At 33.9% G+C, this 27,185-nt stretch overlaps 3 protein-coding genes across 6 annotated transcripts; 2 read left to right on the forward strand and 1 right to left on the reverse strand.

The window, feature by feature from the left end:
• The first annotated feature begins 164 nt into the window (after positions 1 to 164).
• LOC128181376 (transcription factor mef2A-like) lies at positions 165 to 8,463 on the forward strand. 4 transcript variants are annotated; one of them, XM_052849780.1, is made up of 8 exons: positions 166 to 204; positions 304 to 413; positions 3,057 to 3,172; positions 3,518 to 3,706; positions 4,043 to 4,174; positions 5,785 to 5,936; positions 6,179 to 6,219; positions 7,469 to 7,565. In XM_052849780.1, the coding sequence occupies exons 3-7, from the start codon at positions 3,062 to 3,064 to the stop codon at positions 6,183 to 6,185; spliced, it is 591 nt and encodes a 196-aa protein (XP_052705740.1). In that variant the 5' UTR covers positions 166 to 204; positions 304 to 413; positions 3,057 to 3,061; the 3' UTR covers positions 6,186 to 6,219; positions 7,469 to 7,565. The 4 variants fall into 4 exon arrangements, with proteins under 4 accessions (XP_052705733.1, XP_052705740.1, XP_052705715.1 ...); XM_052849773.1 differs by lacking the exon at positions 6,179 to 6,219 and having other exon boundaries at positions 165 to 204; positions 3,521 to 3,706; positions 7,469 to 8,463; XM_052849755.1 differs by lacking the exon at positions 6,179 to 6,219 and having other exon boundaries at positions 167 to 204; positions 7,469 to 8,463.
• A 2,567-nt stretch (positions 8,464 to 11,030) lies between these two features.
• LOC128171688 (ras-related protein Rab-11A-like) lies at positions 11,031 to 15,777 on the forward strand. Its single transcript, XM_052837489.1, has 6 exons — positions 11,031 to 11,316; positions 12,033 to 12,144; positions 12,490 to 12,573; positions 14,177 to 14,370; positions 14,505 to 14,585; positions 15,334 to 15,777. The coding sequence occupies exons 1-6, from the start codon at positions 11,046 to 11,048 to the stop codon at positions 15,465 to 15,467; spliced, it is 876 nt and encodes a 291-aa protein (XP_052693449.1). The 5' UTR covers positions 11,031 to 11,045; the 3' UTR covers positions 15,468 to 15,777.
• Positions 15,778 to 22,237: 6,460 nt separating this feature from the next.
• LOC128191341 (uncharacterized) lies at positions 22,238 to 25,018 on the reverse strand. Its single transcript, XM_052863416.1, has 4 exons — positions 24,824 to 25,018; positions 24,522 to 24,627; positions 24,253 to 24,438; positions 22,238 to 23,847 (listed from the first exon to the last, which is right to left on the reverse strand). Exons 1-4 carry the CDS (start codon positions 24,830 to 24,832, stop codon positions 23,192 to 23,194), a joined length of 957 nt encoding a protein of 318 aa, XP_052719376.1. The 5' UTR covers positions 24,833 to 25,018; the 3' UTR covers positions 22,238 to 23,191.
• Between the last annotated feature and the right edge of the window lie 2,167 nt (positions 25,019 to 27,185).

The raw sequence follows: 27,185 nt of genomic DNA on the forward strand, positions 1-27,185 counted from the left end.
GCATAACATGACTACAATTATGAAAAAATGTTGATTTTTGATTATATACATTTAATCTGATATTGTAAAACAATACAAAAACAAAATATGCAGACGAATAAAACTCAACCATAACAAGAATTCCAATTATGTCCGATCTTACTTTTTTTTTAAACCACTTGCTTTGAACTTCTGGGCCAGCGGAAAAATTGAACAAAGCTACAAGGTAACCGTAATGAATGTAACGATTTTGTTATCCTTTGCCAGTTAGTCTATACATCCAAATGGTAGAATTTACAAATTACTTCACATTTATGTTTTCTGGCATAGAAGACAATTGGACTGTGTGTTTAGTTTTCCATCTTAGATTTGTAAGCAGCCGGTAGATTGGAAATTTGCACACTGGATTCTTGTTGACATCCCGATTTTTCAAGGTAAATTTGATTAACAAGATAATTTAAAGAAGACATTCTCAAAATGCGGCTCTTAGGATTATCATTTGATGCCTGAATTTATATGTCAATACTCCTTTAAAAATGAGCTGTAGGTCAGTAGTTCCCTGTTAGCATGGTAGTAGATTGCATGAGGAATTTAATGGTGCTGATTTTTTCACAGAATTTGTCCGGAAATAAGATTAATCAAATCAAAACTAGTGCAATTTTTTCTGCGTCGATAATTTAAGGTTTTTTTTACTGTGGGAGGCACTGTAGCTCCCAGGTCGTCCATCCGAATTTTTTCAGACCTAGAGCTACAGACTTGTAGAGAGAATAATCTTAGTGTGACCAGGATACGCTCAGGTCACAGTAAGAATTTGTCCCATATACTTGCAATGTAGCAGCCGCTAAGTTGATCAGCTTCGGGTAGATTTTAAGTTTGTTAAAAATAATCTGCAGGGGGAAAACACATTTTTATACATTACAAACCTTTTTGAACATGCATATGTAGTTTCGTCCACAAAATATCCATTTAATGAGTCGTACCAAGGCATTTTGTTAAAATACACATTTGAATTTGCCTGCCATTTTGTTGGAAATCGCACTCGGAATGTCTCGATTTTATCATTAACATGGCAACCATAAACGGCAAATTTTCATACGTGATGTTAAAAGTGGCATCCCTGCTCAGTGTCTCATCAAATATTGGTGGTGGTTGCGGCAGAGCATTAATATTAGTGTTTGTGTGGTCAATCTCTACTGATGTTCTGGCCTTTTGCGCAAGTGTGCGGCACTCTCAGCTTGCATTAGGTTTGCATTGTTGACGCAAGTGTTCAGTTCTTCGAGCTTGCGTTAACGTTGGACCTGTCTAGTTATACATTCGCTCATCTCTCAGACTCTGACTGTGCAACGTACCTGAAGAGTCCCTGTATAAGTGCAGGTGCAGTGAGCGAAGTCTGCACCTATGAATATACCGTAATCCGGTGAATATAATACGCACTTTTTTCCCAGCATTTTTTACCTTCAGAAAGGGGTGCGTATTATACATCCCTATAGGATTTGGGCATATTTTTTCCTAGCTGAAGCACGGGGTATCATACTGCCGTATTACCTATGCTGTTCACAGACAGAACTGATACCCCGCTATACATCGTAATATTCCTTCATTATCACATATATATTACTATGTGACCCCTTTAGGAAATCATTGTTATAGCATGTAATTAAAGAAAATGTACACTGATGGCCACGTGCTATTTGACGCCGATCTTTGAAAACAGCTTACACATCATTTGGCTCATTTTTAACCATTTTCATTTAATGCTAATTAATTGATTGCAAATAATTATGAATATAAATGATTCTATAACCTATTCCGTTAATTGAAGCCATTGAAACAGTTGTGGTTCCCCACCGCTAACGCTTGACACCTTGGGTATCTCAGACACCCCCTTAGGCTATGTGTACTAAACACAACACAACTATTTGTGCATATATTTTATTATGTTCCAGGCCTCTAATTGATCGCTTTGATCGGAGTCATTTAAGAATTTAATTACATGTAGGTCCGTTATCTCCATACCTGTACATCGTCCGTTTTTCACTTCACAGGGATTGTAATGACTAAACAATTATATCACGCTTGTTAAAAGTAGTTGATTTTATTTACGGTAGAATATTTAATACTAGGTCTATTAAAACATTGATTACGAAATAAAGATATTACCACGATGTATTAGTTACAATAAATCCGTATCTAAGAAAATATTGTGTTTTTCTTATTTCCGGTAGCATATTCCCGCGATGAAGTTGAGCGTGCATACAAAGTAAAACTGCTTTGTTGATACTCAGGATTACCGTTTGGTCAATTTTTTTGATGCGTATTATACATCCCAACAAGCTTTTTTTCACCATTTTCAGGCCCAAAGTGGGGGGTGCGTATTGTACACTACTGCGTATTATATTCACCGGATTACGGTAGGCAACAATCAGAGCTAGCTTACTCTATCTTGGATACTGGCCTGCAGGGGAACACAGGCAGTGACCTCTTTGCACATTACTTAAGATGTGATCAGTACATGTTATTACCTTAGATCTAAAATTCAAAATTGGCATCAATGCCAGGTAATGTTTACTGATCAATTACTTTTGAAAAGAATTGCTATTCTATTGTAAAATGTTCAGTAACAAAATAATTGGTAAGTGTAGTAACTAATGTTTTGAAATGCCTGCTGCTCGGGTTAAGAGATTCATTGAAAACAAATATTTGTACTGAAGTCTCTTTGCAACATTTAAGATGTCAGAACAAAATATTGTGTCTTATTGAATCTCCCAGAGATTAGGTGCACTGTTTGTTTAAACTGCATGGTCTGGTTATTTATATCATATTTTATAGCTGCTGTAAAATTTGACTTCATATATGTTTATAAAAAGCAGCTTTAATATTAGTGAGAATTTTCCAATGGCACAACATGCACAAGGCTGTTGGCTTGATAATTCCAGCTGACCAAATCAGAGCAGAAACTAGGTCTAAATTCTTGATCATTCATCACTGACTTTTATATCTAATCTTCCAATACATGATACATTTTACTTTTTACTAAAAGTTTACTTAAATGTCATTGTTTTGACTCTTTTTCGTAGAGAGAATGCCAGCTTCAGACTTTTCCTGGTCCCCTCACAGACAACCCTTGTGTCATGGCATCAAGAGGAAGCTATCAGTGTTTGCGCAGAGCACTGAGAGTGAAATGGAGGAAGAGGTAGTGCTGGTTAATATCTTGAGACTTATTGCACCACCTGAAATACTGCTGTCATCTTTACTCCATACTCTAAAACCACTTGTAGCTGTAGAATCTAGATCAGCACCGCTATTCCAGGATTGTTTATTTAACAAAGTTAATGTATTATTGGACTGTATATCTTTATTTTGCTTTGATCTAAAAAGTTTGATATTGAATTCTTTGGTCCATCAGAAAGAAAGACATAAATGTGAATCTTTTGTATTTCTAGTCAACGGACATTGAATCAACTTACGCTAACATTGGTAGTGCTTGACTTTGACTGTTTGGGTTTTCACTTTTGCATTAACTTGATTATATTATTAGCAGGCTGGGGGAGATGCTGTTTCTATAAAGAGACGCTGTATCACTCTTTCCACTGACATCAGCCATGACATGAACAACATGTTTGAAATCAACCACAATGATGAACAAGCCTATGATCTCAACAACTTCAATGACAACAACAACTCTAACACTCCCAACAGAAACTCTCTTCATGTTCATAATCAGCAGGTAAGAACAAGGACAGAAATGTTGTTCAGTCAATGGAATGGTTTTATATTTGATATATTTAAAAAAAGTGTTTTCAATTTTTTCATTTTTATTTTCTCTTGCATTGAACATATTGAAGCAATTGACTATGGAAGGGCAGATCACTCTTACTGCATAAGAGTACCAAGCTTTTTTTTAATTCTTCAGGGTGCAGTTTTGATGTGGTCTAAACACTCCTTAATTTAAGATATCAAATATAAAGAATATCTTATATATAAAAAAAATGATTCTTGATGTGTTGTTACTTTTGTGAAAAATAGTTGTTGGTTAAGATTGGAGAGTAACGCTGTGTTTCAGACCAGTCAGCCTCAGCCTCCCGTGCAGCCTGCTATGCCAAGGTATATTACCAGCCAGCTAACTAACGTGTTTGTCCAGCAAACCCAGCTCACTTGTACAGTCATATCACACAACCAGCAGCCATCTCCTCAGGTAAATCAGACCAAGTACACCTATTCCATCATATCTCATAACAAGCAGCCATCTCCTCAGGTAAATCAGACCTAGCTCTCCTGTACCATCATATCTCACAACCAGCAGCCCCACTTTTAAAGTTAATCAGACCTATCTCACCTCTTAAGTAATGATTCACAATCAGCAGCCCTATCCTCAGATAAACCAGACATGTGCCATCCACAAGTATCATACAGTGGTAACAACGTTATTGTTGACAAGCCAATCGTGTTAAATAGTTCGTGTAACGTGGGTGATCGTTCGTGTAACGTGCGGGATCGTGCGTGTATCAGGAAAATTGGTTTGCGTTTTTATCGTGCGTGTTCGTGCGTGATCGTGCAGTTTTTTCGTTTTGTAACTTTTTTTACGGAATGCCAGGATTTATTCTTAAAACAAAGACAAGTAGTTTTTGTAAAACAATGTGAATTTAATAAAACTTTTTTTATATAAGAACATTGACAGTTGTTAACATTCATTCTCTCTTTCGTCGTTAAATACATTAATTTTTTGTATTTCCATAGCTCATTCAATCCTTTGTTCGATCGAGTTAGTTTTGCTTAATTTTATAATCAGCCTATATCAAGCATTAATTGTGTCTTGACAAATGATTTCAATCATATTAGCAAAAGTGACACGTTAAATGAAAGCGGCCAGGCTTACCAATTACCCGTTTTAAACTAAACAATTATTCCCAACGTTTTTCTTTCAAATGAGAATACGATACGCATTATTATGTAATAGATTGTATACACATTTGTTTGAAATAAAATTTATTTAGACGCTTTAAAATTTAGAATAAATAGAAATTAATCAATTATGTACTGTAAATGTTGAAAATATTGGATGTGAAAAATCGAAATTCTATGGAACAAGGTAACAAATTTACCTTTATCCCGCATAATTAATAGTACGTAAGAGAATTAAATTACATAAACAGTCATCTCGTATGTTAATAATTTTGTGTAATTTATGCATTATCTTTATTTCTATTACACGTAATTTTCTTTAATTTATGATAGAAGTTAATATTCGTTATGGAGACAAAACAAAATGATTTGTGTGTGAATCCTTTATATATGTGTATGGATGTTTATAAAGGTTAACCCGTAAAATACAAAACAGTGCATGACTAAAGTACATGCCGCTTTTCAATAACATACAAACAAAAAGCAATACAAATTAAAGTAATACGTTTCCTTAATTCTCATCTTAAAAATTAATTTTGATTTTGCGTGTTTAATGGTGTAGAGTCGTTCGGTTGCGTGTTTAATCGTTTTTGTTCGTGTATCGTGAAGATTCAGTAAGTTAGTGATCGTCCGTGTATCGTGCGTGATCGTTCGTGTACCGTGCGTGATCGTTCGTGTATCAGAATCGTGCGTGTTGTTTGTCAACAATAACGTTGCTACCACTGTACTCATAGCAGTATATCTTGGGTTGCTACACACAGTTTTGTCTAACGGTTAGATTATTGATTGATATTTTATGTGCATTTTTGATTGAATCCTATTTATTGTAACAATATTCTCTCTCCCTTGCTTTTTCTCTCTCATTTGGTGATTGCCATGTAATATCTAGGACATTTATAACAGGGGGACATGATCATGGACCTGAATGATGAGACCTACTCCAACTCTCAGATAGACATCTGTAGCCCCCCGGAACCCTCCCATTCTGCCATGGACTCGGACTATGTACCTGACCCCGAGCAGTATCAGCTCAACAAGTCAACTAACTCATTTGGGTAAGTTTGTGCATCATATTACCTAATTATTGTATAACCTTGAAGGACTGATGCAGAATTGATCAATAATTATCATTGGAAAAGCATGCATTTCTGCCTTCTAATAACTATTAGAAATGTATTTGCTGTAATAAATTGTATTCAATTTATATATCAAAATATGTCAAGAATTACTTTCAAATTATCTGGAGGAAAACTACCATTTCTTGATGTGATATATTTGTATTTCCTGGCTGTTACAGATGCTAACTTGTAGAGTAACAGACTCAATAGGCACCCCTAGGCAAGTGGTATAATTAATCCAGCATCTATCGGACTTGGTTTGGGTTCATTTCATCTAATCTCACCTTGTCAGTCATGCTACTATTCTGTACATGAGTATGAAGCAGTGTGAGCCTTTACATTGAGCTAGCTGTACATTAGCTGATTTGATTTTCTTATATTTTGCTAATCAAGGGAGGTAAAAATTTAAATTCTCTGGAATGTATTTTTATAGTTGACACTATTACTTAACCACCGTTTCTCCAATTAATAATTAGAAATTTGAAAAATGATATATTGCACACTTTTAAAGAGTCTTCAATAATCTTTTCAGCTTGATTTCCAAAGTATGAGCAATGAATTTAAACCCTTTCATTGGGGGACCTAAGGGGAAACCTATAGTATACTACTGTATTATATAGAACATGTAGTGATCTAAGATTGTAATGTGGATACATATTAGTTTTTCGATGAGATTTTGAATGCGTTTTCCCTTTTAAATTCATAACTTCCTAAAAGCATGCCAAGGATATGAGTTTGACTTCAATATCCTTAGTGTTGGAATGTTTGTGGATATCTATACCATTAAGTGCTGCTTAATACATGAAATTTTGATAATTTTCCATTGGGAGGTCAATGTAATGTGTCAAAATCCCAGACTGCCCATTAGATATAAAGGATTTGAGTTTTACCCCATTGTTAATTATTGTTCTGACTTAAAGGGACCAGGGGTCAAAGATTGATGGGATATTAATTAACAATTGGAAATCTCTTTAAGTTCTGACATCTAAACCATTGTTATTGCGTGTCACAGCATTTATTAATCAGAAATTAGACCAGGCACATACCCTTTTAACAAGTTATTTGTGAATGGATTAACTAGATGTTTTGTAATGAATATTCATTATTATAATCAATTTTTTATATTTATATATTATGATACTGCTTATATGAATTATTATTAACAGCTAGTTCTGATGTAGATTTTATACAAATCTGTACTTGATGTAGATATTTGTACTTGAAGTTTATATGTACTATACACATCTTATGCTCAAAATTTTTTCTCAAATAAAGTTAAATCAATTTCTTTGTCTAAATTTTACTTAATGATTGAATCAATTCATACCAATTTTTTGTTTGTTTGGAGGTTCAAATATGAAGAAATCATAAGATCTACTGTTTTTGAATTTATGAAAACTTTTAATTCTTTTGATAGTATTCATGTTTGTAAAATGTAGTTGTTAAATATTCTGAACATTTCTCTCTAGTTGCAGGGATGGTAGCTCTCCCAATAACTACAGTACAAACAGTCCAGTCAAGAGTTACTGTCGGCCGTACTGGGACAATCAGGACCTCCGGCCATACATATCGGACTACTACTAGAATCTCACACACAGTACTGAATCTCTCAAAGAATGCCCATCGATCAAGCCAAATGCATCTTGCTACTTATCAAATAAGTTTTTATCTAGTTTTAGTATTTTTTATTGTAATTCTTGCAGGTTTTTTGTTGACTTGTTTTGTATTTTTTTTAAATTAAAAAAGACATTATTTTTTACCTACCCTGTAAAATGTAAATAAATGTAACACATTTGTACATAAATCATTAGCCTGAATATGAATGTGTTTTGAGGTGTTCGATACCATGTATAAATGTGTCCTAATAATCTGGAGTAACATATATCAGTGTCGGTCAGGCAGTTGGGTATAACTTGGATAGAACTTGATGTACACCATGTATCGGTGTATTTATTTGCTGTCTCTGTGTCTCTACATACATGTACAATGTACATGTACAATAGTTTATTATGAGAAGTAACCCAAAGATTGTGTTTGTAAAGACAGATACAGATTCACTGTACTATATTTTACAATATGTCTACATTTTATTTTGTTGTTGTTTACAATCTTGTTAAGAATCTTTTAATCGTAACTTGCAGGTCTGATTTAAAACTGTACTGCAATCAACTTATTGAACAAAATGAGTTGTGAACAGACTGTGCAGGGTTTGTTGCTGGACTGTACAGGGACAGGGTAACACCGTGTGCATGAACTATATGAAAGATATAAAGGGTATTTATATGTGACATCTCAGTAGAAAAAAGGAAGAAAGTTCAGTTTGTACTTTTTTAGATAAACTTGCCTACTTAATGATCTGATCAACAGATTTTGGTTTACTTTTGTTTTAATTTGATTGGTTGTATAAAAGTAAGTTATCATAACTTTTCTACAATATTAATAAAATGCAATATTTTGCAATTAATGTTGTTTCCTTCATTTTTTAAGAAGATAAATTATGTACTTTTCTTTCTGTAGAAAACTGTGGCCCTGCTCTCTCTGAGGTACTTAAATATTAATAATTTTGGATACCTTTTAAATGAATTCACATCTTGATAGTGTTGCCGGTTTATCACAACCGTCACACCAGAGAGGTTTGTAATTGAAGATGTATAGCCCCTTGCTTCAAGGGGAAAGTAATATTTTTTTAAAACATGTCAAATGAAAGGCAAAGCTTTAATTATTCAGCTTGGAATAAAATCCTGGACAATGGGGCCATGTACTCAAGAAATGCTTAAATGCAGAATTCTGTAAATTAATGCATGTTTAAAAAAATTTAAGGCTCCGAAAAAAAAAATTTCACACAAAAATAAATTTTATAAGGTAATAATTCATACTTTCTGTATTTATATTTCGACCACAGAATAAAAAAACACATCTGCGTTAACAAGAAACAGTTTTCTCATTTGTCTCGTCAGTAAATGAGACGATGTAAAAAATAAAATGTTATATATTAAACAATTTTGCTGAATTTACATGTATGACAACTCATTGTACAAAAAAATCTCGTCTATCTCATTTAAATCATTTTTGAGCGAATAGGAAGGGCATGAAAGCTAAAGTTAAAAGAAAAAACGATAACGCGCGAAGTTGGCCATGCGCACAGGAAACGACCCTTCTTACAATCCTAGCGAATTTTACAAATATTAGCGTCATATGATAAGTGGTTTTTATTATCATACAAAATTCCTGTATTATCCCCTTTGTTTATCCTCATTACTCAAACACTAAATGGGTAGGTATGAATACATCAGTGACTTATGATATGGTTAACAAATCTATAAATAGACCTGACGATCTGAGTCAATGTTTGTAAACATTCACTTGAACACAGCCATACTATCATGTTTTATTAGAGTTCCCATCTTCCAAGCGTTCACGATCAACTCTGCTCCTCTACACCCTCGGCTTGCGAAGATGAACTCTTACTATTTCATCCAGTCTTCTTTAGGTCACGATCCTTCAAGATTTCCTAAACTATCAATGCATCGATATTTTTTCAATGAGCAAATATGAATAATTAAACCGGTATATACAAGTACAGTACAGAGCATTATTAATTAAACGAGGAAAACTTCGGTGTGTGTTGATAAGACTTGTATCTCTGTAAAAACCTTTCATATCTTCTGATGTATTCTGAAGAAGGATACATATACAACTCCCCTGGTAAGGAATTAAAGATAAAATATATAGTTTACACGTGCGTACATCCAGTGATGTGACATTAGATCGATAAATTTTAACGTGATATAAGTGCACGTTAACACTTAAACTTGTTTATTTTAAATTTTTAGCAATGTCAAAGAATTGTGTTATTTGGGGAAAAATATATAGAATGTCCTTACATTTAGATGTATGTCTTCAACTGTGATTTTGAAAAAAAAATTCCTTTTTCCATTTTTTTGGGTGCTAATTTCATTCTCTGTTAAAAGGAGCGTCAAATATATTATATTTTTCATTTTGTAATAACTATTATATATTTATATAATACAATATGAACGCGCGGATCCAGAATTCTGTCTACAGCATATTTAAGATAATTTTAATAGTGTAAAGATCCGATCCTCGCTTGACATGAACCATTTTATAACAAATATCTTATTGAATTAAAACAATTTGAACACGCTCTCTCTTTGTTTATTAAATACGTTAAAGAAAAATGTTTAACATCCAATTTATTTGATAACACACTTGTACATGTTTTAATTGTTTGATTTTGCTACGTAAAAAGTAAAGAAACCACACATGTATGCCAACGAAGTAAGCAATATCAAATTTTATTTTTTTTTCCTACATGATATAATACGTTTAAAATATTTTGATACTACTTTTATCCTTTAATTTGCGGGAAATGTGTTTCCTGTTATAACGTATATTACCGGTACAATGTAATTTAACCGTGGTATACATGTAGTGTTATTAATGATTGTGGACATTGAACGCTGCCATTTACTCGTTTTTACATTGAAGTAGCTGTTAACGGTTCAGCATGGACCATTCCCTTAAGTTTCTCCTTTAATTATATTACTAAATAGACGTCGAATATATAAACACCGTTAGTAAAAACCTCATTTATTAAAAAATACAGACAGGATCTTTATTTGTTTTAACCATTAATCACTTGAATAAATGCACAAAAAAAGAAGGAAAAAAAATAAACCAATAAAACAATCCTTCGGGAAGTTTTGGTGATGAATTTTTCCACGTGATCCTTTCATGTAGAAAAAGGCATGGTTAATTTGCGAATTTAGTATTACAAATATTAGTAAATAATCTATACGAAATCCAGTATTTTTTCCTTTTATTTACCTTATTTTAGAATATTCCCATTACCAGACACAAAGTGAATAGATATAAATATATCAGGGACTTATTATTTGGTTATAAAATTTATAAATATAGACCTGACTAGATGAGTCATTGTTTGTAAACATTGGGTTTTAAACGTGAACACTGCCAGGCTGTAATATTGTCCATCATGGTTTTAAATAGTTCTACCATTGACTCATGCTGTTTTACCTACATAAGGTTTCTTCACGCATAGAACAACTAATTCGGTTCCTGTACTATCAATACAGCGGTATTTCCTTCTGTGAGCTAGATCAACCTGTCCGTCGGTTATTTACACCGGTATATAAACAAAGACATTGCATCACATTTGGAGTGAACAATAAAGCGATGAAAACTTCAAAGTGCACTCATAAAACTTGTGATCACTGTAAAAATCTCTCCAATCCTCCAAATTATTCGGAAGACGAATACGATTATCTAGCTAAAGGTAGGTTTAATTGTAGATGAAAAATATTTTTTATTCGCGTGTCCAGTGTAAATACAACGCGATAAAATCTTTTATTGCTATATTTTGAAGTGTTTTCAAACAATTGTGTAACTAAAAAACTTCAAATGAATTGAAATTCTAAGATATTTGTATTCCATTTGTTTATTTTATGTTGTTTTTAAAATACAATTCTTTAAAATACTTTTATTGCTTTTCAAGATGTGCATCTTTTTGTTTTCATTTTTTTTCTACTTTAATTTTTTACTTTTTTGAATAAGTTGACATGTGTTAATAAAATGTAAGATTGGCTAAGTATGCGCGAAAGAGAATTTCATTATTGCAAATAAAAGTCTCTTTTTATTAAATTTCTGTTTCACATTGAAATTCAAATATAGATTATCATTATATTTGGTTGCAAGAATATGTTTGTTTTTACATGCAACCAGCATTACAATATTGTGCAGTTTGTACATAAAACAAGACTTTCAGTTTGTTACTAATCTTTCTGTTAAAAGTACAAAGATATCAGATTCATTAGAAACATTCTTCAAATTTGCACCATAATTATTTTACAAACTAACATTAAAAATAATGACCAATTGTTTAAACGTCTGCTTTACAGAAAGAGCATGACAACGAATCGATTAATTTTATCTTAAATAGGCATTGATTAGTTAATAAGTTTGATTAATTTTGTAATTTTTATCATTATGCAGTTGTGTTGACTGGGGACAGCGGTGTAGGAAAAACCAATCTTCTGTCCAGGTTCACCCGGAATGAGTTTAGCTTGGAGAGCAGAAGTACAATTGGGGTGGAATTTGCTACCAGGTAAATCTGAATACTATTGAGATATAAAATTAACAATGGATCGATCTAATGCTGCGGAATATGCCGTTTCTGATGCTGGTTTGTTTTCTGGCTAAGGTCAAGCGACGCAGATAATGTAAACATAAAAGGTTAAGATACGGATTATGTTTTACTAAAATAAAGTGACACAATATGCTCACGGAAAACAAAGAACCCAATGACATTTATATACATGTAAAATTTCACGCCATTGTTTCCCTGATTCTCAGATGTTCTAAGTGGAATCTTTGTTCTTTGCGAAAAAAGAAGTCCGAAATTCAACTTTAAGCATACGGTTGCTTAACTATATCTCCTCCTAATTTACAGAAGCGTTCATATAGACGGAAAGACATTGAAGGCCCAGATCTGGGACACAGCAGGTCAAGACCGGTACAGAGCTATCACAAATGCGTAAGTCCCATCCAATAATTAAGACTCATCAAACAGTAAGTCTCATCAAACAATAAGTCTCATCCAGCAATAAGTCTCATCCAACAATAAGTCTCATCCAACTATAAGTCTCATCCAGCAATAAGTCTCATCAAACAATGTCTTATCCAAATATGTCTCATCCAGCAATAAGTCTCATCCAGCAATAAGTCTCATCCAGCAATAAGTCTCATCCAACTATGTCTCATCCGGCAATAAGTCTCATCCAGCAATAAGTCTCATCAAACAATGTCTTATCCAACTATGTCTCATCCAGCAATAAGTCTCATCCAACAATAAGACTCATCCAACAATAAGTCTCATCCAGCAATAAGTCTCATCAAACAATAAGTCTCATCCAGCAATTAGTCTCATCAAACAATGTCTTATCCAACTACATGTGTTGTATGTCTCATCCAGCAATAAGTCTCATCCAACAATAAGACTCATCCAACAATAAGTTTCATCCAGCAATAAGTCTCATCCAACAATAAGTCTCATCCAGCAATAAGTCTCATCCAGCAATACGTCTCATCAATAATAAGTCTCATCCAGCAATTAGTCTCATCCAGCAATAAGTCTCATCCAACTATGTCTCATCCAGCAATAAGTCTCATCCAGCAATAAGTCTCATCAAACAATGTCTTATCCAACTATGTCTCATCCAGCAATAAGTCTCATCCAGCAATAAATCTCATCCAGCAATAAGTCTCATCCAGCAAAAAGTTTCATCCAACAATAAGTCTCATGAAACAATAATTTGTAACACTCATCGAACAATGCATGCCTCTTTAAAAAATTCGCAAGTCTTGCCAAACTATTCGTTAGTCTTGCAAAACAATTCGTAAGTCTTGCCAAACAATACGTAAGTCTTGCCAAACAATTCGTAGTTCTTGCCAAACAATTCGAAAGTCTCACTCAACAGTGCGTAAGTCTTACTGATCATACAGTGTTTTATGAAACAAGTGCAAGTCTAATCAACCGATCCGTCTAACCAAACATTGTACTTGTATGAAGGAGCCACTGCTCCGGACACACATTATCTTTATCATATAGAGCTTGTTTAAAATTGTTATTAAGGTCAAGATCTAATAATGAAATTGCCTACAAGTTTATATAATTCAAGATAGAAATTATTTCGATGATGCTTTATAACAACAGCTTTGTTTAAATGGTGTACTGGGGCTTTAATTGCGGGTTAACAAAACGAAAAATCATGTTTTAAACTGTCATTTTTCATGAAATATGAAGGAAATAAGTAAATATTTGACTAACGAAATATAATAAGAATGCCTACAGTCTCTCCAAAACGGCCTGAAACAAGCTTTTGACCTCCTCTTTAAGACGGTATCTAATTGAATATAGGTATCGGAATTATTTTTCCCGTGATTTGATATAGAATATCAAGAAACTGTTTTATTTTCAATTCTTTTAAAGTTGTAAAGTATACGGGATAAAGATTATTCGAATCAATTATGACGTCGTAATGATTCTAGGTACAAAAGACACCCAGTAGTCATTTACTAGATCTTGACCATAATTTTGTGCAATAAATTAACCTAGTATGCATCTATGACTCCTACAGATATTACAGAAAAGCTGTGGGTGTGGTCTTCGTCTATGATATTGCAAAACGACTAACTTTCGACAACCTAGATAAATGGTTGAAAGAGGCCCGCAACTTTACGGACGATGACGTCATTTTGATGTTAGTCGGAAATAAAACCGATCTACGTCACCTGCGAGCCGTGTCATCACAGGAAGCCCGGAGTTACGCAGGTATACTTTGGGTACATGTATATCATTGTTTATGAGTGTTGAGATTGAATTTATATGTGTAGAATTGTAACATTCTTTATTAGTCAGATATATATCTTTGTTCTTGTTATTTTAACGTTTTATAAATTTTGTAGAGAAAAACAACATGTCGTATATCGAGACATCGGCACTGGACTGTACCCACGTTGACCTGGCATTTCAGAGTATTCTAAAAGGTCAGTGTTTGATTACATGTATTTAAAATAAGCTAGAAACGTCATCGTAAAATAAAAGACACATCTCCTTAATATCGTTCCAAGTTTAAAAAACGTTGTTTGTCATTGATATGCGTTTTTAAAAAATACTTTGCAATCAATTTACATTACAGGCAATTTATTTTTCCAATAAAACCATATTTTTATATACTTTTTGGTGATATAATGATATTAAGGTAGAGAGTGACTTATGATCATACAGTTATACTACTATATACTGTTTATCATTGATCAGATTAAATAAGGAATAAGGAATCATTCTTTGAGTATTATGAGGTGATAATTTCGGTCGGGGCGTGATCAAATCCAATAAAGCCCGAAGGGCTTTATGATAGATTTGATCACGCCCCGACCGAAATTATCACCTCATCATATTCAAAGAATGATTCCTTATTACTTATATTTATATAATTTTAAGCCATCGTACGATTAAATATAAAAATGTAAATAAGCAAACCCCGCTGGCGCCTCAATTTGGCGTCATTTGTATTATGGGTTTTATAGTACAAAATCGATACGTAGTGTTATCACAGGCAAAGGCACTTGAAAATGTAAATATAATAAAATAAAGGGAGACATTTTATTGTTGAAGCTCTATGAATTGCTTATTATATAATAGCGTTTGCAACATAGAATGTGACAAGCGTTGGTGAGCCGAAGTATATTGTGTTATTTGAATCTGCTCTGATAAATGTCATTTTACTTCCAGAAATTTACTCGACGATTTCACAGAAGGGACTAAAAGATGATACAGGTGGATTTAATCTGCCCAGTGTTGTGGATTCCATGGACATAGGAATCACAGAAACTGAAGAGAAGCGGAAGTGTTGTGTTGTTATGTGATCAAATACATCGTACTTTACTTAACCGACATAACCGCCATTACCGTCAACAACATTATTATCACCGTCATCATCATCCACATCATCATCTTTGCATTCCAATTTAATTTGTTTTCATTATATAGATATGATTTGAAGCTTGTTGTTGTGTTTTTAGATGATCATTACATTATACAGTTTATGATCTGCATGTACATGTAGCTTTAAAGTTTTGAATGAAACATTCATGTTGACTTATTGTTATTTCGTAGTTGTGTTTGTGATATTTCGAAAGGAAATATCTTCTTTGCTAATAAAAGGCTTTATCAAGACTGATTACGTTTGTTGTGATTCTAAAAAAACAAAACAAAACAAAAACCCGGAAAGAAAAGTAAAGAGAAAACCCAAAACAATCAAATCATAAGATGGAAAGATACGACCATAGTACACAGATCGTTTCAACAAGAGGCCCATGGGCCACATCGCTCAACTGAGGAACAATAGGTATGGTAAAATCATCGTAATGCAGTCATAATGCAAACTATCTGGACAATGCAGTATAATACATGTAGATCCTGTAGAAATAAAAATCCATTTTCCCCCTGAATATTCTTATGATTTTATTAAAGTCCTTTTTTAACTGGATGATTTTAAAGTGATATCTCATGTTGAGCTTTGCAGTTCTATAAAGATTTTGCACAATTGTTTATATATGGAATATAAACCTACATCACACTCTGAACCCCTTGTGAGGCCAAAAAATCGTCCAGGGACCAAAGTCTTAGCAATTTAAAAGAATCAGCAATATATCAAAATGCTTGCATATAAGTAAAACCATATATTAAAACGTTTATGTTTTTGTAAATAAAATATTTTCCTTTGTTAAAGTGGATCCCCGATGTGGCCGCACCCTACTCCTCAGAATTTTGATTTGAAATTTTCTAGGATGCTTTCACTAAATTTACAGCTTTTTTAAGCAAGTAAAAGCTAACGGCCAGTAAGAAAAAAATGTCAAAGTACTGAGAGTACTCGATCAGAAAATATATTTTACGTAATTATCGTCGACATACTTTAATTAATACCAAAGTTATTAATGCATCAATAGTTTGTAGGTGCATGGAAAACTTCGGAGGCAGTAAAGATCGTGTGATTTAAATCAAGGGAGATATAAACCCCTCGGAACCACCTGATGGTACCCGTACAGACCACATTTGAGACCTGGAAATGATAGTCCTATATGTCTAATCATGCAATAAGTCTCATCAAACAATAAGTCTCATCAATATATAAGTCTCATCCAACAATAAGTCTCCTCAATCAATATGTCTCATAAAGCAATAAGTCTCATCCAGCTATAAGTCTCATCAAGGAATACGTCTCATCAAGCAATAATTATGCCTCATCAAACAATAACTACACTGGCACTGTACCAGTTATCGGCTAAAATTTAACGTTTTCTTTTTGTATTTCCTTATTTCTTGATAGTTTTGGATAAAACTTAACACACTTTAAATGGTGAAGTCCTTGTTTATCTATCTGTTAAATTATATCACTATTTTGAACCCAAAGCATCTTGTTTTGTGCTTTTTAGCCCGCCCCGAATTTCCTGCGTTTTTACGATTTACTGTACCAGTTTTCGGCTTCGTGATGAAAACATAGTAAAATCCATGTACATGTTGATTTTATACTCTGCTAAATGTAATTTGAATTATGTCCCTTGTGGGGTCAGACTTAGGTCGTCGGGGTTATGATATATTATAACCAAAACTCATAAAATTATACGGCAATATACAAAATCGTAGACTGTTCAATACATAATTGTGCAATCAGGCGTTCAACTACGTTATGAATCTCTCTGAAATTAGTGAATTCCTTTTGTTTATATATGTTATATGGATTGATATTATATGTCAAATCAAAGAGGGGATAAAATGATGATACAGGTGGATTTAATCTGCCCAGTGTTGTGGATTCCATGGACATAGGAAACACAGACACTTAAGAGAAGCGGAAGTGTTGTGTTGTCATGTGATCAAATACATCGTACTTTACTTAACCGACATAACCGCACATTACTGTCATTATCATCATCATCATCATTATTGCATTTTGATATGATTTATTTTCATTTGATTTGAAGCTTATTGATATCTTTTATATAATTGACACCTTTATACAGTTTATGATCGGCATGTAGCTTTAAAGTTTTGAATGAAACATTCATGTTGACTAATTGTTATTTCGTAGTTGTGTTTGTGATATTTCGAAAGGAAATATCTTCTTTGCTAATAAAAGGCTTTATCAAGACTGATTACGTTTGTTGTGAACAGAGGAAAACAAAAAGAAAAAGACAATCAAATTGTATGGTGGAAAGATGTGATCATAATACACAGTTCATTTAAACAAAGACATTTTTCATGTAAAGTTTCTGCTGTCCTCCCGTTTGTACGAGGGTCAATAAAAGAAATACGAAGACTTTTACCGAGGCCGTGTTACTTAACGTCATATTTTTATTAAATTTAGCAATAGTTTCAAAGAATTTGAAATCCCAAAAGTAAGTTAATATATACCTTTATTTCGAAGAATTCCTGCTAAAATGAGGTCAAGTCGCACGGTCAATTTTTGTGTTATGTCAACAATAAACCATATTATGTTGAACGTAATATCTCTAGAAATTGGGCTAAAATCCAAATGATATTGATACCTCGAATAAAGAATTGTCATAATATTTTATGTACCAAATAACGACGGGATATACAGTGTTGTTAAACAGATATCAGTAATTAAAGACAGATAGTCCTCTTTAAAATTTACTAAAAACATTGACGTCGCCGGAAAGCCGCATTGTAATTTACCCTCGTATTAAGCAAGCGTGAGAAGAACGGCGAAAAGAATATTTAAAACTGAAAAGATCGAATTTTTGCAGGAAATGAAAATTGTATGGACATAGTTGTGTTCACCATCCTATTGATTTTTGAAAACGATTATACACAATGCCTTTATTTCACAAATTACTTTTTATTAAATGTTGACGTCAAGTCAGATAAGAAAGATGAGAAAACTATAAATAGCCCCGTTGCTGCAAGTTCCATGTCCACTTCAATCCCAACAAGTACTCCAACTTCCTCAACATCATCGGTGGCTATGTGTCCGTCAGTTTCTGAAAGTAAGCATATCCATACAGATTCTCAGGCCGAATTTCCTCCGCTGCGCTCAAGCCAATCGCCAAAATTACATGAACTAGACTAACACTTTCAAACATGGCCATCCACTCCAACGCACCTCACACCTCAGGCTTTTCAATCAACTCAAATGCACAATATCAAAGCTCAACAACACCCAATATGGATGAAGGCACCTCCATTTATTAACTTTAACCCAGTGGCCAGCAGCAGAACACCTTTACCGGCACACAGTGGCATGCAGATCCCTGCACCGTGGTTATCTGTCATAACAAATCGCCTCATCATTATAGACGAGAAACTTGATAAGATAGACAATTAAGAACAAAGCGTTAAATATCTGCACACAATTTTAGCAGACCTGGAGAAGCGAGTCAAACCCATTGAAACTGTTAAGGAAGATCAACAGACAGCATCTGTTGTGAATCCTCCAAAGATAAACAGCGAAGTTGAGCGATTGAATAAGATGAATAAAGATCTTGTTGAACAGATGTCTGATTTAAAACTCAGGAACATGAGGGACAACTTGTTATTCTTTGGACTGAAGGAACCAAGTGATACCACAAATGAAGATTGCGTTTCCAAGATAGTACAGTTCTGTGAAAATGAGCTTGGTATTTGCAATGTTGATGAAAAAATTGACAGAGCACATAGACTTGGTAAACGGGACCAAGGGTCAAGTAAAGTTCGGCCCATTGTTGTCAAATTTATTAACTATCAGACAAGGGAATCCATTCGCCGAAAAGCATATACGCTCAAAACACCCCGTTTGGTATTGGTGAACAATATCCCAGAGACGTGTTGGAAAAAAGAAAGAAACTTATCCCAATAATAGAAGCAGAAAGAAAAGATGGGAAGCGAGCAAAGCTAGTCAAGGACAAATTAATTATAGATGGAATATTGTACAATCCACCCCTACATGCCCTGACACATAGGAACGCGAGGAGAATAACATTAGTGGAAACACACTCAAAATTATATTTTGGAATATTAATGGTGTCTTTTTAAGAAAAATTCAAGAAAAATCCTTTCTATTAACCTATGGCATCATATTGTTAACTGAGTGTTGGCTCCAAAATGAGGCAGAACTATCGGTCAGCGGGTATGTAGTGAGACTTCTACCAAGGAAGAAAGCTAGATGCACTCAAGGTGGAGGCATTGCAGTGTTAATTAGAGAAGAAATATGTCATTTTGTTAGTATCTGTAGAGTTTGTGAAGATACTGTTCTCTGGTTGAAAATTTCATCTGTAAACAATGAAGATACTTACATATGCCGTTTCTATATACCTCCATCTTGCTCATCTTATTATCACTTATATGACTGTGATTTATTTAGTGACATCGAACAACAGATATCTAAGTACAGTGATTTAGGAAGGATTTTCCTCATCGGGGATTCTAATGCCAGCACCGGGGATAAAAATGATTTCATTAGTGATGATACCTTGCATAACTCTCTGAATGAAAAACTTAGTAACTTACTTGACTACAGCAGTGATCAAAACGAACTTCTCCCACCCAGAATCAACCCTGACACCGAGGTGAATGATTTAGGCTACAAGCGTATCAACCTGTGCAAATCAAATGGAGTACGCATAGTCAATGGTCGACATCCAGATGGTTACTCGGACAGTTTTACGTTTCATAATAGAAGAGGAATGACATGTATTGACTATCTATTAACTAGAAGTGGTATGTTTAAGTTTGTCCAAAAATTTATTGTTTGTAATTTCAACCAATTCTCAGACCATGCTCCATTACACCTTCAAATACGTTTACCTGGACAGCAGTGCGAAAAACTCGGACAAGATGCCTCAAGTGGAAGTTTATGCGCACCACCCCCTAAGTGGAACATTGAAAAGATTCATGAGGGTCGTTTAGCACTTGAGCAAAATTACCAGCCACATCTTCTCCTGTCCCTACGACACGGCAGAAAATCTTGACTTATGTGTTAAACTCTTTACTAATGATTTACAGAAAGTTTTGACTCCACATCAAGAATTTAAAGTCTGACATCCAACCAGACCGCCCCCGCGTAGACGTAACACTCCAGCATCAGATATCCATAGGATCTATACAGAAGAGAAACTCTAGTTCACAAACACATGTATACGAAAATACCAAGATTATATTTGCGCTCAATTCAATAAGAACAAATCTGATTATAATAGGTTTAACCTCCATGCTGTTAAACATATCTACAAAAAGTACGAGACCCGCGCAAAACGTCAATATTTACAACAGGAGGGAGACATGCTTTGTGCTCTAAGAAAATCAAACCCAAAACTGTTTTACAAAACGTTTCCCAAACACAAATCATTGAGACCCGCTGTGACGGCTAACAACTTTCTTGAGTACTTCAATACCCTAGAGGGAACCACTTTACCAGACCCGTACCCGGAACTGGATGAAGAATCAATATTTGAAGAGCTGGGCAATGAAATCGTATTCGAGGAAATTCGAAGTGCAGTCAAAACACGAAAAACGAAAAGTCTTGTGGCCCTGACTTGATGTTAACTGAAACTTTTAAATATTACATAGATCTGCTGTTGCCATCTCTACATCTTTTATTCAACAACATTTTTAACAATGGTTTTCTTCCCCATCTCTGTGGTCCAGAGCTTTCATCGTACTGATCCATGAAAAGGGCGACATCTCCGATCCGAACAATTATCGTGGTATCAACCTGATCAGCAACCTTGGAAAATTTTTCTCGTCTATTCTGAACTCTAGATTATTAAAATGGTTTTGTGAAAATAATGTTATATCTGATGCTCAACTTGGCTTTAAACCCATGTCAGGGACAGCAGGTGCTATTTTTAGTCTAAACTCAATTATTAATTCTACCCTAAGCCAAAGAAAAAGGTTATATAGTTGTTTTATTATCATCAGAAAGCGTTTGACTCGGTAGATAGGTATTATTTGTGGTACAAACTTTCAAAACTTGGATTACGTGGTAAACTGCTGTCAGTAATTAAATCTATGTATGCTAATGTCAGAGCATCAGTACTTGTTAATGGTTTTATTACAGAAGACTTTGAAAAAATGTAGGTTTGATGCAAGGCGGTCCGGAAGTTCTTTCACCTATTTTGTTTTCTCTTTATGTCAATGATTTTGAAAATGAATTTTTCTGTAGTGACACTATCCCAAGAGGAAATTCAAGATTTAAACCTGTTTGTACTACTATATGCAGATGACATGGTTATTTTCTCAGAATCTGTAGATGGTTTACAAAACATGTTAGATATTTTATATGAATACCTACTAAGTGGCATCTTACTGTAGATGTGGCAAAAACTAAAATTGTTGTTTTCAGAAAGGGGGGAAAACTACACACAAATGAACACAAATGAACAATGGACATACAACGGACAGTAACTAGATATTGTCGATAGCTTTGCTTACCTTGGTGTCATATTTAAGTATAATTGTAAATTCTTAGAAACTGAAAAAAAGTTGGCTGAACAAGGACAAAAGTGTCTTTATACCATGCTTTCTAGAACAAAATATTTGTATTTGAATAACGAAACAATGTTGGCATTGTTCGAAACATACGTAAAAAACATTTTATGTTATGGTTGTGAAGTCTGGGGATCACACAAGACAAACGATATTGACAAAGTTTTTATGAAGTTTTGTAAGCGTTTATTAGGAGTGAAATCAAATTGTAATAATGCTATGGTTTACATTGAATTGGGATGTCTCCCATTAAGGTGTGTGAGAATTATTAGAACGATTAAGTACTGGTTTAAACTACTTGGAACCACAAACTGTTTATCAAAATCCTGTTATGTAAATCTTACCATAGACTGTAAAGCCAAAAGGTCATGCTCCAATTGGGCAGCATTTATTAGATCAGAATTGTATAGTATTGGTCTTGGTGAATTATGAGAACACCAAGAATACCTTGTGTTCCAAAAACATTTTCAAATTATAAAGAAAAGAATAATATATGTTCATTGTCAGGAATTGGATGCAGTTATCAATAACTCTCCAAAATGTTATATTTTTTCACATTTGATAGATAATTTTTGCATGCAGTCTTATTTACTCAAACCTATACCTAAGAAATTTAGAAGATGCATTACAAAGTATAGATTAGAATCTCATTAATTAGCAGTTGAGTCTGGAAGGTATAAAAACATTGCCAGAAATGAAAGAAAATGTACTTTCACTTAGATTTTGTGAGGTTAAGAACGATGTAGCAACCTTGACCTCTTGTTGCGACCGACACATTGCCCGTTGCTAGATATCACGTACATATTGGTTAAATATAATGTTGAAAATTTCACATTATTTTTTGTCATTATTTTCGAATTACTAGTATACTATTTACCAAGGTAAACATTTTCATGAGTTTTGTTGTTGTTGTTGTTATAGAATAGTGGATCAATCATAATCTTGGAACCAATATTTAAACTTGCAGATAAATGATATGAGTATAAACGTTTTGCCAATTTAGTTGGGTGAGGTGAACATAAGGTAAATGTGTGTACATCGTCTTGACATGAAGAGCTTTTAATGTACATGTTTAAAAAAGCAAGTAGAGTGAGTGTTTTGTTTGTTACACATCATAATTACTTTTTTCCTTTATAGAATTTGAAAGTCTTTTCATCTCTACAGCTTCTTTAACTTCATATAACAAGACAGTCCCGTCCATACAAGCCACTACAATCCGTCCTTGCTTATCAACAGATATAGCCACAGGTTTGCTGACATCCTCCATACTGTATTCTCTGTGGCTTATTTGTCTGGGCTTAAAATTGACAAGGTGGATCTTTCTGCCAGCGCTGTTACCAACAAATACCTCACGACTCCCTTCCTGTTTGGTAATGGCACATTTTGATGGTGTAAAAGATTTTTCGTTGCTGACTGCCCAACCAGGACTGTCTGAACCACTTTCCCCCTTTTCCAGTCGCTTCAAACCCATCTCTTTGTCTGAGATTATCAAAAATATCTTGCCGCTTAGAATTTGAGCTGATACATACATAGGTTCTTTGAGAACATTTTGTTCTTTGTATATTTTGACTATTTTCCCTTTGAAGTCTTTACATATCTGATACTCTGTCATTCTATGACTTTGGGGCTCACATACGTACACTTTTCCAGCATACACACACACACCTCGGGGTTGTACACACTCATTCGTAAACCGGGTTAAATGTGTGTATCTGTCGGTCTTCTTCCGCAAGTAAACCATCACTGTGCTTTTGGAATCATCTACCCCAAAATAAAAAAAAAACAATAGCCACACGTAAGTTAGTTCATTATTAGCATAAACGTATAAAAATTATTAAATTGTCTTTTAATTTCAATACTTTGAAAGGTCTGAACGATACAGCTTTAAAAAAAACATATGTAAAAAAATAAAAAAAGGAAATGTCTGGCAACTTTGTTCATGGTAACACCGGCACTTTATCTTGCAATTTGATTAAAAATAATCAATTTCTTTAAATTAAACTATTTTATGTCTTTAAAAAAACCCCAAACAAACAAACCTAAATCTATTTGAAAATTGAAATAAATTTGGTTTTTTAACCAAAATAGCCTCCAAATGACATAAAGAGTAGCAAGCTGTTTAAGATTAAATGATAAACAGCTTTTTATGATAACGTTTTAACTCACCTGTTTTGCCAGGGTCTGTGATGAATAATAATTGTTCCCCATTGTCAGATCGATATGAATCCAAATCGAAAGGACCGTTCAATTTATCAGTTATTGTCCATTTCCGTTGTCCAGAAAGCTCATACCCTGCACACAACCCCGCACTTCGGCTTGTTATCATTATTGTATCATCCAACAAAGTCATTCCTGAAATATTCCAGTTAAGGTAAGGCATCATTTGTATTAATGAAGATGATGAATTAGTTTACATGATTAACTTTCCTTTTTACCTGTTATTCGGATTTCCGTATCAAACTCACGGAACTTCTCGGTTATTTCCATAGAGGTGTCATTAAGTGGTTTTCTCAGTTGTACTTCTATTTCATCATACGGTAGCTGCAATATTTTGTAGTTAATGAAAACATTGTTTCAAATCCTAAAACTTTAGGAGTATATGTACAGCTTTTTGAACTGCCCATTTCGAATTTCAATTGTTTTATCTACTTTTGATTAGTATTCCATGAATGATTGGTTTTTGACTTAAATCTTAATCTCAAATTGTTTTTTAATATATTCCAACAAATACACCTACCTCGTTCATGTATATGTTTTCCTCATTTTGTGGTATCACTACAGCCTCTCTCTTTTTTTTTGTGATCCAACATCGAACATTTCATTTTGATAATCTAGCGCAACTGCTGTATCTATTGAATTGTCTGAGGCTACACTCTGTCTTTCATCCAAAACCGATGAATGAGGATATGAGCTGGAAGATCGATCGCTGGAAATTGAGGATTGTGGTCTTGGTTCAATACTTTTCAGCGCTTTTCGAAGGTTTTCATGTTGAATAACGAAAAATTTTATAGCCGTGAGCAGTTCAATATCTCCCCCAAATGCAAGTATTTTCTTTATTTCATCACGAAGGTACATACATTGGAGATAAACATCCTCGACCGAGCCTTTCATGACGTTGAATCTTAGTGCTGCAGATGCAAAACTTGAAAAATGGTCGTCATCATTCTGAGAATTTATTTTCTTCTCACTTTCATTTATAATCTTTAGTTGTAATTCTATATCTGGCAGACTATTTTCGATCTCTCTTTGCAATCCTCTGATTTTGTCTTCTTCAACCTTTGCAGCTTTTGAAACGTCAACAAGACGATGGTCACATGGGCAACAGTCAGTACACGCTGGAAGTTTGCATTCGGAACACCAACATATGATTCTCTTGCCATCATGATATTTACAAATGTTTTCCATATCAATAATAATTTTTTCTTGTCCTCCATTATTTGACAAATACAGTTTATGCTTTTTAGCCCCTGAAACTTTATCATGTAACGATTTGCATCTTTCACAAAGTTGCAATTTACACATAGCACATATAGCTGATGCTTCAACAGCAACTCTGTGCTCATCAAAATTACAAGGAGGATTGGATAGCAGCTTAGCAGTGAATTTGCGACATCGAGCGACATCCGCTAATCTTTGTAGAAATGAATTTTCAGGAAATGATTGTGCTTCTCCATTGAAATACTGTTTACAGATTGGACATCTTCCAAACGGTTTTTGTTTGTGTACACATCGTTTATCAATTGTATGACCACATGGGAGATACACAGGGTTAACCAATTTTTTATAACAGCAATGACACTTAAGTTCCAAAATTTGTTCTTTTAATATCCCTTCCTTGTTTCTGTAAATACAGAATAAAATATAATTGCATTTTATACACGTAAAGAAATAATGACATTTGAATAACAAATCAGTTTATATTTACATCTACCAAGTATTATTCCCATCATTTCTTACGGAAACTATAGAAAAAGCCATACTGTAATCTACACGGCTCGTTTTTCGATTGGTCAAAATCTACAGTCAGCTGAAACTGACAAGAAACTGACAGGACTAAAATTGACACGCCCTGTTAATCTAATGGTGGAGACCTACAGCGAACTAAGAAAAATCACGGACTGCACGAAATAATCATAATATTGTCAGACTCAAAGTCTCACAGGGGATAATTTGGCTGTTTCTTTTAGCTAACGTACTTATGTACATTAACAGTAATTTAGTGAATTTTACTTACTTTTCATAATCGATTTGTCAATAAGTTTAAAGAAAGATATTGATATAAACAATAAAATGCTTTCATTATTGATTCATGCGGGTTATGAAGGTGGCGATCATTGTAGATAAAAATTACATAACTCACTAACATAGGTTATGTATTTTTTCTGCAATGTCGCTACCTTCATATCCCGAATGAACCACCAAAGAAAGCATTAAATTGTTGAAATGAAACACGAGAGAGAGAGAGAGAGAGAGAGAGAGAAATAGAGAGAGAGACGGCAGATGTATCAAGTCGATTTATAGCATAATTAAAAATTTAAAACATACGCATGCAAAGAATCATGGTTGTTGAATTCTGTGAAATAAAAAAAACGTGGTAGTTGCTAAAAAAATAACTACAAAATGTAGAATGACATGTGGTGATCACGAATCTGTTTATACTGGGCTTTCTTCCTGAACTATAAAACTTAATTAATGAAATTTCAAAACCCGGAAGTTTGAAACATTTATTATGTTTTATAATAAAAGCATTAAGTGAATGACTTATGGTGGTCTAGGTCACTGTAATGGACCATAAAGTTCATTATAAAGGATAAGTGTACAAAATGTTAAGGAGGAATAAACATATAAACTACGTGACCTTGACACAAAAAATGTTAAGGAGGAATAGACACATAAACCGTGTGACTTGCTAATGCATGTATATTAAAAGTTTTCTCTGAGGTTATTTAAATTGTGAAGAAAAATTCAAGTACATGCCATATGAATAATTGCTAGATGATTGTATGTTTGTCATCGATCTAAATAAAGCCACGGAAATTCCAATGCTATTTGATTTGACGCGCAGCAATATCACATTACTAAAGACAGGGATACATGGA

Source organism: Crassostrea angulata, chromosome 1 (assembly GCF_025612915.1).
Source record: "Crassostrea angulata isolate pt1a10 chromosome 1, ASM2561291v2, whole genome shotgun sequence".
Classification (NCBI taxonomy): Eukaryota; Metazoa; Mollusca; class Bivalvia; order Ostreida; family Ostreidae; genus Magallana; species Magallana angulata.

Bases quoted from the DNA above. Each gene is read 5' to 3' on its own strand.
- LOC128181376 (XM_052849755.1), top strand. From the start codon at position 3,062: ATGCCAGCTTCAGACTTTTCCTGGTCCCCTCACAGACAACCCTTGTGT. The intron at 3,707-4,042 runs GTAAGAACAAGG...GCTGTGTTTCAG, and splicing joins TTCATGTTCATAATCAGCAG to ACCAGTCAGCCTCAGCCTCC. The intron at 5,937-7,468 runs GTAAGTTTGTGC...ATTTCTCTCTAG, and splicing joins AAGTCAACTAACTCATTTGG to TTGCAGGGATGGTAGCTCTC.
- LOC128171688 (XM_052837489.1), top strand. From the start codon at position 11,046: ATGCTGTTTTACCTACATAAGGTTTCTTCACGCATAGAACAACTAATT. The intron at 12,145-12,489 runs GTAAATCTGAAT...CCTAATTTACAG, and splicing joins GGGGTGGAATTTGCTACCAG to AAGCGTTCATATAGACGGAA. The intron at 12,574-14,176 runs GTAAGTCCCATC...TGACTCCTACAG, and splicing joins TACAGAGCTATCACAAATGC to ATATTACAGAAAAGCTGTGG.
- LOC128191341 (XM_052863416.1), bottom strand. The intron at 24,439-24,521 runs GTAAAAAGGAAA...GGAATATTTCAG, and splicing joins TACGGAAATCCGAATAACAG to GAATGACTTTGTTGGATGAT. The intron at 23,848-24,252 runs GTGAGTTAAAAC...ATTTTGGGGTAG, and splicing joins CACAGACCCTGGCAAAACAG to ATGATTCCAAAAGCACAGTG.